The following is a 14,305-nucleotide window of genomic DNA, read 5'->3' as shown; positions in this document are numbered from 1 at the left end:
AGAGAGGCCCATTGGACTTGCAAACTTTATATGCCCCAATATAGGGGAATGCCAGGGCCAAAAGAATGGGAATGGGTGGGTAGGGAAGTGGGGGGCGCTATGGGGGACTTTTGGGATAGCATTGGAAATGTAATTGAGGAAAATATGTAATAAAAATATTAAAAATCAAAAAAAAAAAAAAAAAAGAAGATGCTGAGGCCGCTCCACCAGCCCAGAAGTTCTTGGTGAAGGACACAGCAGCATCTATCATGCCGAAAGTAAAAAGAAGAGGCCCGCGAGTGAGGAACAGGGCTGGGTTGACAACTGGCTTTGACTCCTGGGCCCTGGGCTTTCCTTTCAATTTCGGGGTTTTGTGGAATTTTTTCATATTTTTATTATTTTGCTTACTTACATTTCAAATGTTATCCCCTTTCCCAGTTTCTCCTCCACAAACCCCCTATCTCCTCCCCCATCCCCTGTCTCTATGAGGATGCTCCCTCACCTGCCCACCCACTCCCACCTCAGCACCCTAGCATTCCCCTACACTGGGGTATTGAGCCTCCACAGGACCAAGGTTCTCCCCTCCCATTGATGCCACATAAGGCAGTCCTCTGCTACATATCCAACTGGAGCCATGGGTGCCCCCATATGTACTCTGTGGTTGGCGGTTTAGTCCCTGGGAGCTTTGGGGGGGGGGTGTCTGGTTGGTTGATGTCAACAATACCTCATCTCTCCATTTTCAGGCAAGAGAGAAGTTTGGGGTAATAAACTTTCGTTGAACAAGGAGAAGAGAGTCACACTCAAAAAGGAAAAACTTTTACACAAGCAAATATGTATAAATTCACATACATTCATATACAAATTCATGTACATTCTCAAGCACTCCTGTTGGTTCAAACTACCTACTTATCTCATATTTCATACTTACACACACACACACATCCATATACATGCATATGGAGCAAAAACCCAAGTGCCAGTGCAGAAAGAATTGGTTGAAAAATGAGCTCCAGTCTTTATTGCTTAGAGAAAGAAACGGCTTCTACCTTCTACCTTATTATTCTACCTTATTGCTAAATGAATTAAACCCAAGTCTGTAAGAAAAAAAATGTTTTGTCCTCTTTCATAAGACTAGCCTCCCTTGCTGTTAAGAAAAGACCTGTTCTCTGCTACATATGTAGCGGTAGCCACAGACCAACCCATGTATGCTCTTTGGTTGATGGCTTAGTCTCTGGGAGCTCAGAGAGATCCATTTGGTTGATACTGTTCTTCCTATGGGGTTGCAATCCCAGGGGTGAGATGGGAGAGGATAGGTGGATAAGGAAGCACCCTCTTAAAGGCAAAGGGGAGGGAGGATGGAGTGCGGGTTCCATTTTAGAACTTACTTTATATATTAGTGTGTCCTAAAACTGTCCATCAGCACGCCTTCCTCTAAGCCCAGCAAGCTTCTGTCTTCCCTCTAAAACAGTTATCCTTTTTGAAAACTGTATGTTATTTATTATCATGAAGGTAAGGAGCAGGGTGCGTGTGGCAGGACAGCTTTGTGGAGTCAGTTTTCTCCTTCCACCTTTACATGGGCTGGGAGGATGAAACTCAAATTATCATCAATTATGTAGCAAGTGCCTCCAGGCACTGAGAAACTTGTCTGTGCTAAAACATGTCTCTGGTATTAAATTGTCCTTCTCAAAAATCATTCTTCAGAAAGGTTGAGGGTATGGCTCAGCAGCTGAATACATTTCATGCCCTGTAAAGAAACCCCAACATCCCCAAGACAGAGCCTGAAGGGAAAACATTACTCAGCATGTGTAACTTCGTCACAGTGGTCTGTGGTTGAGTAAGGATTACTTTCTTGTTTTCTTCAAACACAAGCTGATAGAAACTCATTTGACAACACTGTCTCTATTCTTTATAGGTGGACTATTGAAGGAACTCTAACCAGCCTGAACATGGCAAGCATGGCTATGGCAGGTCTTGCCCTTCTCCCCATTCCTTCTGCCTTACTAAAAACTGTCAGATTTCATTCTCAAAGCTAGCCACCAAGGCCTATTTCCTTATTTGGCCACTTCCTCCTCCTGAGGCTGACTACCAAGGTCCAGCTATCAAAGTATTGAAGTCCAGCAATCAAAAGCCTCCTTTGGCTGCCCTAATTAACATACCAAATTAAAATCAAACACCTCATTCTAACACAGGGTTTTCCCATTTACCTTGATAAACCATTTGTTCCTCTCTATCCAGAGGCAGTCCTTTGTCCATCTGTGCTGTCCACTGAACCCTGGCACAAATATCCCTTCACCCGCCCCCTTGTTCCCTTCCCCTTCTCCTATATCCTCTATCTCCTATCTTTGTCTCTATGTCTGTCCCTGCCCTGTGTCCCCTGGGACAAATAAAACACCTTTGTGCTAAGAACTTGGTCTTAGGGTGCTTTGTGTAGATATTAGTCCCTTCAACTGTAACTGAGAAAGGTCATTGTTTGATATGTACATTTTTGACAAATTTTAGCCTCTGAATATCTTCCTTCTTTCAAACCTTTATTTATTTACCTTCTAGTGTGTGTATGTATGTATGTATATGTATATATACATATAACTAAATACATATATATTATATACAAATATATATACATAAGTATATATTTATAAAGTATATGTATATGTATATGAGACAGGTTTTCATTCTGTAGCCCTGGCTGTCCTAGAACTCACTCTGTAGACCAGTCTGGCCTCAAACTCAAATTCACCTGTCTCTGCCTCCAAACTGTTATGGTTAAAGGTGTATTTTAACACAGCTGGCTTAGTCCTATCTGTTTTTTAGAATGAAGTATTGAAGCCTTAGAGTATGTTGAATAAAAAGAGGTTCCCAAGGCTGGGCCTGGCAGCACACACCTTTAATCCCAGCATTAAAGAAGCAGAGGCATCTGTGTGTTTGAGAAAACCATAGTCTGCATGGTGAGTTACAAGCCAGCCAGAACTACATAGTGAGATCCTGTAGAGATAGATAGATAGATAGATAGATAGATAGATAGATAGATAGATAGATAGATAGATAGATAGATAGATATCGCCCATAGGCTGGGATATTTGAACAAGTAGTCCCCAGTTGGCAGCAGTGTTTGGAGAGATTTAAGTAGTGCAGCATTGCTGGAGGAAGTGTGTTAACCATCGCCCTGTTTCCACTTTGAGCTCTGTTTTGTGCTTGTTGTTGGGGGCCAGCCAGCAGCCCGCAACGTGAACAGTTCCACTGAGATGGCAGCTCTGAGCTGAAAAGAGAGGAAGCTAGACGGGGAGGAAGGAGAAATGAGGCCAAGGCAAGATCATCCTGTTCAAAGCCCAATTTTACTAGTTCCGACATCCAGTTATAAAAGGAAGGGGGAGGGAACCCGATTTCCCTCCAAACAATCTCAGGATCAAGTAAGTAACAGGGTGACCACGTGTGTGTGTCTCCAAGCGGCGGCATGGTCCAGCAGTAGGCGTGGCAGAACGAATGAGCAGGAAGCTCCACCCCTGAGCAGACAGGTTCCAGGCTGGGTGAGGGGGAGGCTACACTTGTGGTTGAAGACATGATAGCATTAGGCTTGGTGCAGGCACCTTTAATCCCAGCACTTGAAAGGCAGAGGCAGGTAATCTATGTGAGTTTGAGATTTGCCTGGTCCCCAGACCAGCTAGGACTACATAGTGAAACCCTGTCTCAAATAAATAAACAAAAGACTCACAATGAAGATGCAATTCCTCAGCTTCCTGTTATAGCTGCTTTCTGTCATGCCTCTCCCACCATTATGGACTCGTCCACTGGAACCATAAGCCCTAATAAACCCTGCCATCTGCCTTGGGCATGTTTTTTAATCACAGCTACAGTAACTAATTAAAGCCTCTAAATTTTTTTTTACAGGCAGAGTCTGATATGTTATTTAGTCTGTAGACTCTTAGACTCAAGGAATCCTCATCTCAGGTTCTAAAAGAGCTGACCCACAGAGTGTTTTAGTTAAAATAACTGTGTCTCTGGTTACTACTGTAGATGTATCTACTTTAGAGGAAATGCTTGCTTTTTTTTTTCTTTTCTTTTTTTTTTTTTTTTTTTTTTTTGAGATAGAATCTCACTGACTGTCCTGGAACTCAGAGAACTTCCAGCCTCTGCCTCCTGAGTGATGGTATTAAAGATGTGTGCCATCATGTCCTTCTAGGGAAATGAATGTTTAAGATCAGAGAAAGAAAGCAAGGTGTATTTGGCCATCGTGATAGGTTCATATTTGTATGTGTTCTAACCCAGTGTGCTCCATCTATAGGGAAAGAAGAGGGAAGGAATTAAAAATAAGTCCTCCTAATTTGAGTCATCTTTTCAATAGCCACTGGGATTTTTTTCTCCCAGTTCTGGGGATCAAACCCAGCACCCTGTAAATGCTAAGTGTATGCTCTACCACTGAGCTACACTCCCATTCCAACACAAGAAATATAAAGAATTACACCCTGTCTCTTATGTGTCTGCCTGGGTGCAGCACCATCTGCCCTTCCTTGCAAGTGTTCCTTATTAGTTCCAGGGAACAACCAGGGCCTGCCATTGAGAGAAATGAGATGTCTGTCACTAATATAACTACCATGTTCACTGTGGAATTTACACCTATGCAGTCATCTCACTATAAGCGGTTCCTTTGACCAACCATCAGATTTCAAAAAGGTGAATTTCTTGGGAATTAGCAATAAAGTTGAGTTAATCGATTATTTAAATATAAAGAAAAAATGAAAAAAAAAAAAGGTCCGGGCATGGTGGTGCATGCCTTTAATCCCAGCACTCGGGAGGCAGAGGCAGTCAGATTTCTGAGTTTGAGGCCAGCCTGGTTTACAAAGTGAGCTCCAGGAAAGCCAGGGCTACACAGAGAAACCCTGTCTCAAAAAAATAAAAAAATAAAAAAAAAAAGTTTCCTTTATCGTGTTTATTTTGTCCAGGGAATGCAGTCTCTAATTCAAGGGTAGACTATTTCAGGTATATTTGGCCATAGTGATAGGTTCAGGTTCATGTAAGTGTGTTCTGATTCAACCCAAGCACTTTCTGTTCTTCTAAGGGAATGCTATGCCAAAGACATCTGTGCTATAAAATAGGAAAGAAAGATGGCCCTATCCCTGATGGTATGTGTATCAGTCACAGAATCACATAAGTAGTCAGTTAACAGATGAAAATCAACTAGATCCTCATTAAACTGCTAGATCAAGCTTTCTCAAAAGCTCAAATTTCAAGTTTCAACAGAGCTCTGGCATTGTTCAGTCCTGCGAAGTAATAATGTCTACTTGTTTGTTTATTGTTTGGTTTATTTTTTTCTTACATTTAAAAAAAATCTGTGTGCATATATGGGGTCAGGGGTGATATATCCATGGCACAGCACATACATGCATATGAAGGCCAGAAAACAGGATATGGGAGTTGGTTCTTTCCTTCCACCATGTGAGATCTGGGGGTCAAATTCAGGCAGCAAGTTACTTTTAGACCCACTGAGCCACCTTGCTGGCCCAGTTTTGTTTTATTTTATTTTGGTTTTGTTTGAGGTGCACTATCAGCATAAACACCAGGCTGGCCTAGACCTTGTGCTCCTCCGTCCCAATTTCCTGAGTCTAGGTTTACACTACCATGTCCTGCTAATAAATTCTCCTTATTGATTGAGCTAGTGTGAGTTGGACTTTGCATTATCACAGCCAAAAGCATTGGAAGTGCAGAGAAAGGGACAGATCACAATAGAGAGATGTTTAGCCTACTCCAAGTACCTATGACCCTGTGCTATGCAAACAATACAGGGACCAAAACTGAGAAGACTTCAATCTGGAGCAATGGTTCTCAACTTTCCTAATGCTGTAGCTGGCCCTGTCATACAGCTCCTCACATTGTGGTAACACCGAACCATGAAATTATTTTTGTTGCTACTTTATAACCACAATTCTGCTGTTGTTATGAATTGTAATGTAAGTATCTGTGTTTTACAATGGTCTTAGGTGGCCCAAGTGAAAGAATTGTTCAAGCACCCCAAAAAGGTCTGTTGTCCTTACTTCTAACTGAGGTTGTTGGCCACCAGCCCATGAGGACAAAAGGGAGCAGAGCCAATTAATAGGGTCTCAGATAGTCTATGTGTACAATAGAGAAGACAGATTTCAGGATCAGCTTCAGAGAGGCAACTCAACTTTACTCAGGGTGAATCAAGTGCTATACAGTCTTTGAGGGTAGGGATTTCTAGGGTGGATACATATCATTGGCTGTAGCTTAGGGTACCTCATTTGCATGAAGAAGCACTTCAGGAATTTCAAGTGCTTGCTGGACAGATTCTTATTTGGAGAAAGGAAGCTGAACCTATAATCTCACCAAGGCTAAGTGATTTCAAAGTCAGTCTGCTTATCTAAGTTCCAGGCCAGTCATTGCTACATAGTGAGACCATGACTCAAAAAATGAAATATAATTAAATAAAATAAAATAAAAATGTAAATCAGGAGCAACACTGCATAATCCCATGTTGGGCCCTGACCCCCTCTCTAAAATGAATTGCTCTGCTTATAATTGTTCTTGTAAAAGTTTATGTGCAACCTCCAGTTTTTCTGAAGAGAGAGGCCACTGCCCCACCCACACCAGATCATCACTTCCCCAAGATGGGTATGAGTTTTAAAGTAGGAGGCAATTGAGCAGTGACCCTTATGATAAATTTCCTAATCCTATTTTATCTTGGCTATCCTGGGTAATAAGGTCTTTATCAGATATGGGTTGAGGATCTCCTTGTAAATATTTTCCTAGGCCTTTCCCCGGAGCAAATCCCTAGCATATGTTGGATGGGTTGGGTAGTAATTACAGCTCCCATATCATGTAATATATCCCGCCCCCATAAATTAACAGGGATATAGTTCAAAACAAAAGGTCTAAAAAGCCCTACATGACCCTCATCATCTTCCCATCTAAAGAGTTTGCTGCTGCACTCCAATGAAGCCATAATCCCTACACCTCGTAATTCTGTAGGTGATCTTTACAATGCCCAAGATTTAGGCAAACAGGATTTGAATAATACCGATATGTCTGCCCCAGTATCCAACAATCCAACAAATGTTTTTCCCTCAATTTCTAATGTTAAAGTAGGCCGTCTTTCCAAGGTAGAGACCCAAAAAACATTGCTACCCGTGGACCCAAATCCTCCGTTCCCTCTTTCTGATTTAAGACTGGGATTATTGGTAGGAAGCATGGGTAATAAAGTCAACTGAGCTATTCTATCCCCCTGAGGAATAACAACGACTCCACGTTTTGCACTAACCATAATTTTAAGTTCTCCAGAATAATCAGCATCTACATCACCAGGTAAAATTCTTAGGCCCCTCAACAGGGCACTACTTCCTAATATGAGGCCAGAGCTTCCTTTAGGGAAGGGCCCATAAACGTTCGTACCAAGGGCTTATGGTCTCATTTGAGTCAGCACTGCTCAAGAGGAGGCACGGAGGTCCAGTCCTCCGCTTCCTGGGGTACCTCGGACAAGGTCTTCGATATTAAAGGATTTCTTTTGTGGAACAAACTGGATAGGGAAAGTCACAGGGGTATCCATGGCTCTGTATACTCTGGCTTGAAGGGTTCAGAGCGGACCCTGTGCCCCATTTCTCGACTGCGGGAGAGGATTGCCTTCAACATCAGCTCTTGAACGGCATTCATTTCCCCAATGATGACCCTTACGGCAATGTGGGCATAATCCTGCAATACGGCCCCCACCCTGTGGCCTCTCCTTAGGACAATACCTGCGAAAGTGTCCCAGTTGTCCTCATCCAAAAACATGACTTTGGTTGGGTTCACTCTCTGCTAGAACCTCTAGGGCTTCCTCTAATGGCAGAGGCAATAACCTGTCCCATAACATAGTTTCCATCTATTTCCTTACATATCCTAATATAATCATTCAAACTTTTAGCCTTATGAGGTCTTATAGCATCTCTACAATACTTATTGGCATTTTCTTTTCTTTCTTTCTTTCTTTCTTTTTTTTTTTTTTTTTTTTGGTTTGTTTTTTTGTTTTGTTTTGGTTGTTGTTGTTGTTGTTGTTGTTTTTCGAGACAGGATTTCTCTGTGTAGCCTTGGCTGTCCCGGAACTCACTTTGTAGACCAGGCTGGCCTCAAACTCAGAGATCCTCCTGCCTCTGCCTCCCAAGTGCTGGAATTAAAGGCATGCACCACCAAGCCTGGCTACTTATTGGCATTTTCAAAAGCTAATTGTTTAACTATAGGCATGACAGTATCTGCATCTCCAAATACTCTGCTAGCTAATTGCATAAGCCTATCTACAAATTCTTGGAATGGTTCAGAGGGACCTTGTAAAGCCTTAGAGAGAGGCTCTCCAGCAGTTTTGGTTAGGAAGTGCCTTTCAAGCACAAGTAGCTGCTGCTGCAATCTGTCCATACACGGCAGGATCATACACAATCTGTGCAGCCAAGGCAGCATATGGTCCAGTGCCAGTAAGCATGTCTAGATTTCTCTGTGGGAATCCAGCAGCAGCATTTCTTTGGGCTGTCTGAGTACACTGTTCTTGATATTCTCTCCTCCATAGAAGATAGTCTTCTCCAGATAACACTGCTCTGCATAACTGTGGCCAATCAGAGGGAGTACAATTTAAAATTGCAAAGGATTCAAAAATAGCACTATTGAAGGGAGCATGAGGCCCATAAGCAGTCACTGCCTCCTTTGGTTGTTTTATGTCTCTAAAATTAAGGGGAGTGTGTGTGAAACCCCAACTTAGAGCGTTTCTCCCTGGAAGGTAAAGCCCCTGGATGCTCCCCAAGTTTGTTTTCCCTGGTCTCTAAAAATACAGCCAGAAAGAAGCTCTTTGTTCTCTATAGCCAGCAAAAAGCCTTTTTGTTTCTGTTCCTTACAGCCAGAGATACGATAATTGTAGGAAGACCTACAAGGACATGGAGATAGACACTGGAGAGGAGCTACAGCTCACTCCCCCAACCCCTCGCCAGAAAAGGAGCTGTAGCCAACTCTCCTCCCAACTCCTCCCAATTCCTCAGCTAGCTGTTAAAAGCCCCCTACTGTTACCGCTCCCCTGCACGAGGAGGACTTTGTCCTCAGCTAGCTGATAATAAAACCTCTTGCAATTTGCATCAGATGTGGTTTTCTCTTCAGTCATTGGGGTGCTGGCCAGCTCATCCCGGGACTTGAGCGGAGGCCCAGCTTCAGGGGTCTTACATATGCTCCCTTACCAACTGTCCTTTGGGGTTCTGAGTCTCAATTACAGGATACACTACTCCCCCAGAAACACTCTCCAAAGGAACAGAAGCCAGTTTTTCTAAATCAGAGTATAAGGGATTAGTCTTAGGAGGTCTTTCTTTTCTCCTCGCCTTACACTCTTTCACCTTCTCAGACAATTCCTCTAATTCCTTCTCTGTTTTCCTCATTCGAGGAGGATTCGTCTGAAGAGTCCTCAGATGCCTGTAAAGACTTCTTAGAACAGTCATCCTGTGCTGTTTCAAAAGTTCGACTAATTTCAACCATCTGTTTTTTCACTTTCTCATTTTCACTTAATAAAGCATCCTTCACAAAGAAAATGATGCTATAGGGAGAGTCTCGGGACCCTCCTTTTGAAGTCTTTTTTGCAAATCAGTTTTAACCTGTTCCCAATCGAGAATATTAAGTCCTCCCATGCGGATAAACCACGGACTTGTCTTTTCCAAGGTTTTAATAAACTCTTTGGCTGTTTTTATCTTAATACCAGTTCCTTGCTGTTTTAATAAATCCACTAGTTGGTTTACAAGCAGTAGACTTGAGCTAGTGGTGCCCATCTTCAAATACACCCTGTTCTCCTAACCTGCTGGCCAGCCTTGGGGGCAGGAGGGTGGGGTGGGCAATCTTTCAAGTACTCCTTTCTTTCCCCATCTCAGTAGACCCTCCACTTGATGGTGCCCACCCCTTCGATGTTACCAAGAAATGAGCAAAGACCTGAGGATTTGAAAGAAAACACAGACACTGGTCATTTGTGAGAAGAGAATGCCATCTTTACTTAGGAATTCAACTCAACTCATTCATATATATATATATATATATATATATATATATATATATATATATGTGTGTGTGTGTGTGTGTGTGTGTGTGTGTGTGTGTGTGTGTATCTCCAGGCCGAAGCACAGTGGAAAAGTGTCCAGTAAACAAGTTCCTGTTTACATGGGCCCGGCAGGAACAGGAAATGACTCAAGGCTATTGCAGTTTGGTTAAAAACTGATGCCTTGGGCGGCAAGCAAGCAGAGCAACTCATCTTAAGAGAGGGAGTCAGGGCCCAACAATCTCAGCATGTGGGTGGCTGAGTTCCAAGCAACCTATGCTATAAAAAAATATATACTGGCTGGGCAGTGGTGGCACACGCCTTTAATCCCAGCACTTGGGAGGCAGAGGCAGAGGCAGGTGGATCTCTGAGTTTGAGGCCAGCCTGGTCTACAGAGTGAGTTCCAGGACAGCCAGGGCTACCCAAAGAAACCCTGTCTTGATAAACAAAAAAAAAAAAAAACAAATATATAAAATATATATACACACTGTATCAAAAAATATAACACGGGGGGGGGGGGGACTGTGGAGGGTGGGAATGGTTTATTCCATTTACAGGGAATGTCTGTATCAAGTGTGTATTGACAATCCGTACTATTTAAGCCTTTCTATGTTTAATTATATTACTCAATGACTGGAAATTTAAGCTCTGTATTTTCCAAAATTCGTTTTGGGTAGAGTGTGGGTTAGTTCCCACCAGTGAAAGGCATCAGGGATGAGATTTGGAAAGCAAAAGAGGAGATTCCACATGGCATTGCTCCTGGGACCATTCTTGGAAAACAAGAGAGTTTGAGGAACCTCCACACATTTCTCTACAGTCACCCACCCAGCTACTGCAAGCAGTAGTAATTGCTGTAATTCCTAGAATTTTTCAGTTCTTTGAAAGCTGGTGTCAAATCTGAGAGCAAAGGCTGGCTTTTTCTGACTTGCAATCCTCTAGCCATTTTCGATTTTATAAAACATTGATATCTTTGAAAGAAATATTTTTCCGTTTGAGCTTTCTGGAGGTGTTATTTTTTTTAATTTTTATTTTAAAATTGTTTTTGTCCTGACTTTCACAATGACAAATATAATGAAAGTTATGAAGATTAAACCCATTTTGAAACAAAATTGACTAAATCAGGATCTAAATCAGGTAGGTAAGAGACAGCTCAGAGAAAGAGGGCTGATACACCCTGCAAAGGCTTGGAGAAAGTACCAGGGAATGAGAGTTTAGGCCACTGTTTCTCAACTTGTGGATCAGGACCCCTATTGGGCCCTGTTAATTAAGGTTGATGTCTACCATTGTCTGAACAGCTCTCTGAGCTTTGCACAAAATGGAAGATTCCCTTTATCAAAGTGTAAGGGTGGGTCCATGATTCGCTGAAGAATGATACCCTGGACTAAAACAGTGTGTAAATGCAAAGAGCATTTTATTCTGCAGAAGTCTAGCATGCTGGAGTCTACCATGTACAATGATGAAGAGACCCTGAAGTGAGCTCACAGGCCAGATTTAAGGCACATGAAGGGAGTTCTGTGGAGGGATAGATGGCCTCGATCTTAATCTTGGCTCTATCTCTAGGGATATTCCAGAACCATTGCTGGGGCAGGCAGGGGGAAGGGGGGTGCGGGCTGGAAACTGTTGCTGGGGAAGTCTGGAAACTGCTGCTGACCCATTGTCCTTGCCTCAAGCCAGGTGGTGGGGCAGCTTCTGAGGCCTGGTGTTGCCTGGACTTGCCCAGTTCTTGGAAACAGAGATTTAGGCCTAGTCTCCTGAACTTTAGTTTTCTTATTATAATACAAAATAGTAATATTTACTCATAAGGGACATACAGATATGAAGCCAGATCAGACTGAGAAGCAGGAAGGATCACCAGGGCTAAACCAGACAAAATACATACTTTATTCTTTTGTATTTGTAGATGGGTTTTGTAACAGGGCTCCAGACCTTAACACAACTGACTCCATGGTGGACGTACCTTTTAGGCTGTAAAACTCAGCATGTAGACAGTGCCACCAACTGTGGGGCTGTGGGTGTAGGGGAAAGAAGGGGAAGTGAGAGAGCCCGAGTCCAGCCAGACTTCCTGTGCTCTGGGCAGGTGGACATGGGAAGACTGCTGGACGCTTTGCATGTGGCCCCAGGTGGGCATCTGGCTGTGTAAAGCCACTGACCACCACACGGCGGGGGAGGGAGGTGGACAAGGGGCAGCCCCCAGTACCAAGTTCTCAGTTTCTGGCATCCCACGCTGGATACTGCAGAGGAGCTAAAAACAAAATAGAGACCCTGGGGTGACACTCTAGGCCCAGAGGGAGAGAGGTTCCCACACAGGTGAGAGTCTTTAGTCCGGGTCTTGGTGAACAGAGACAGTCTATGGTTTAAGAGCTTTATTGTAGAAAGACAGGGGGAAAGAGAAAAAGTAGAAAGAGAGAGAGAAAGAGACCGGCCATGGCCAAGAGGAGAGAAGGGGGAAAAGGAGAGAGAGAGAAGAAAGGCTAGAGAGTAAGAAAGCTTAAAGAGAGAGGGGTAAAAGCTTAGAGAGTGAGAGAGAGAGAGAGAGAGAGAGAGAGAGAGAGAGAGTAAGAGGGAGAGAGTAAGAGAGAGAGTAAGGAAAGTAAAAGCTTAAGAGAGCAAGGAGGGGCCAAACAGCCCCTCTTATAGTGGGAGTCTTATCTTGCTGTTGCTAGGTAACTGGGAGGAGTCTAGCATGAAAGTCACAAGCTTGGGACATTGTGTACGAAAGCCACAAGCCTCTCCTGTGGGGGGATGTGGGGGCGGTAACAGGAGCCAGGGGTCCAGGAGACTTGAGGGAATGCCTTCTGTCCCATGTAGGTGAAAATTATCACCACTGGGTCCTACTGGGCTTTAAGACCTCAACTCGACTAGAGTCCAACCTGTCTGTGCATAGCTCATTGCCCCACAACCAACCAAAATGAAAACAAAGGCCTGATTCATCAAAGTCCATAGTTACAAAAAAAAAAGACTCTGCATGTACTAACCTTGCTTTTTGGCTTCTGGAGTTTTGCTTCTGGCTGGTTTTTGTTGTTGTTGTTGTTGTTGTTTTAACTGAAGTATGTCAACCCAGGGCATGGCTTTTGTTTTTCAAAGCTAACCTGGGAAAGGCTAGAGGCTAGACCGCATCCTGAATACCCAGTGCCATTTCTGAATGGCTAATAAAGACTTTCTATTGACTGAAACCCATGTCCAAGCAGCCTCTGTCTAAACTCTGCCCACAGTTACCTAGCAACAGCAAGGTAGGCTGATCCACTATAAAAGGTGTGTTTGCCCCTCCTCTCTCTCTTGCCCTCTTGGTCTCTAGCTCCTCCCTGGCTCTTTTCCTGTTTCCCTTCCTTCTCCTCTTCCCCTTCCTTTCTCCTCCCTCTCTCTGTTGCTCATGGCTGGCCTCTACTCCTCTTCTCTTTCTCTTTTTCTTTCTCTTTCTCCTCTCTTCTCTTCTCTTCCCTTCCTCTCTCTCTCTCTCTCTCTCTCTCTCTCTCTCTCTCTCTCTCTCTCTCTCTCTCTCTCTCTCTCTCTCTCTGCCTCTATTACCCAGCAGTTCACTTTTTGACCTATATGGACACAATCCCAGCTCCTAGCTCACACATCATTATTCTTGCACCCAAGACACATAAAATTCCCTTGCTTTAAGCTTGGATGTATGACTTCACTGACCTCCACCTGTGAGATTGGTAAACCCACCTGAGAACTGCCTCCTAATAAACCAGCCTTTATCTACTTGTAATCTGGTCTAATCTGTACTATAACAGACCCAGAGAAAAAGTTTATCTTGTTGGTGTGGAAACCCCAGAGGAGCTGAGCACCAAGCCTGGGTCCCCCCCCATCCTCACCTGTTTTGTGGGGACCTCTCCTCCTCTCCGTCCCCCTTCACCTGACAAGATCAACTTTTGGCTCCTAGTAAACAGCCATTTCCTAGCCATAGCCTAAGAGGTACCGGGTGCTTCTTCGGGGTCAAGGGCCCCTAGGATCCCCAGCCAAGCCATGGCTGCACCTGTCAGTTTTGGAACAAAGGGGAACCTTTGGATTCTGAGTCTTCCTTTCCAAGGTTTTCCCACCCCTGACTGACCCCAGGCCTCAATGCTCTCCAGCACTCCTCAACTTGTCATTTCTGTCCCTCCAGAACTACAGCTTTCCTAGCCCCTTGCCATGAAATGCTACTGTGACCTGCCCCACAAGCCTCCCCCACCTAGCTGCCTCCATGGGTTCCCAAAATTTTTCCAGCTGCACCACAACAGTCCCACCTTCTTCTCACAGACTAGGCTCCAAAAAAGCCTACTCCTTTCAAGTCAACTCCCCCTC

At 43.8% G+C, this 14,305-nt stretch overlaps 1 protein-coding gene across 1 annotated transcript in view; it reads right to left on the bottom strand.

Annotated features, from left to right (window-relative positions):
• LOC147004218 (palmitoyl-protein thioesterase 1-like) overlaps positions 1-13,213 on the bottom strand; it is a 54,585-nt gene extending 41,372 nt beyond the window's left edge. The window contains exon 1 of the mRNA XM_085838397.1: positions 12,988-13,213. Within this exon, the coding sequence (XP_085694523.1) occupies positions 12,988-13,078 (91 nt within the window). The 5' untranslated portion in view covers positions 13,079-13,213. The remainder of the gene's footprint in view (positions 1-12,987) is intronic.
• Positions 13,214-14,305: the final 1,092 nt, after the last annotated feature.

Source organism: Mus caroli, unplaced genomic scaffold (assembly GCF_978045245.1).
Source record: "Mus caroli unplaced genomic scaffold, Mus_caroli_1 scaffold_6, whole genome shotgun sequence".
Lineage (NCBI taxonomy): Eukaryota > Metazoa > Chordata > Mammalia > Rodentia > Muridae > Mus > Mus caroli.
Note: the sequence above shows the minus strand (reverse complement) of the source record. Positions and strands in the feature narration are given on the sequence as shown.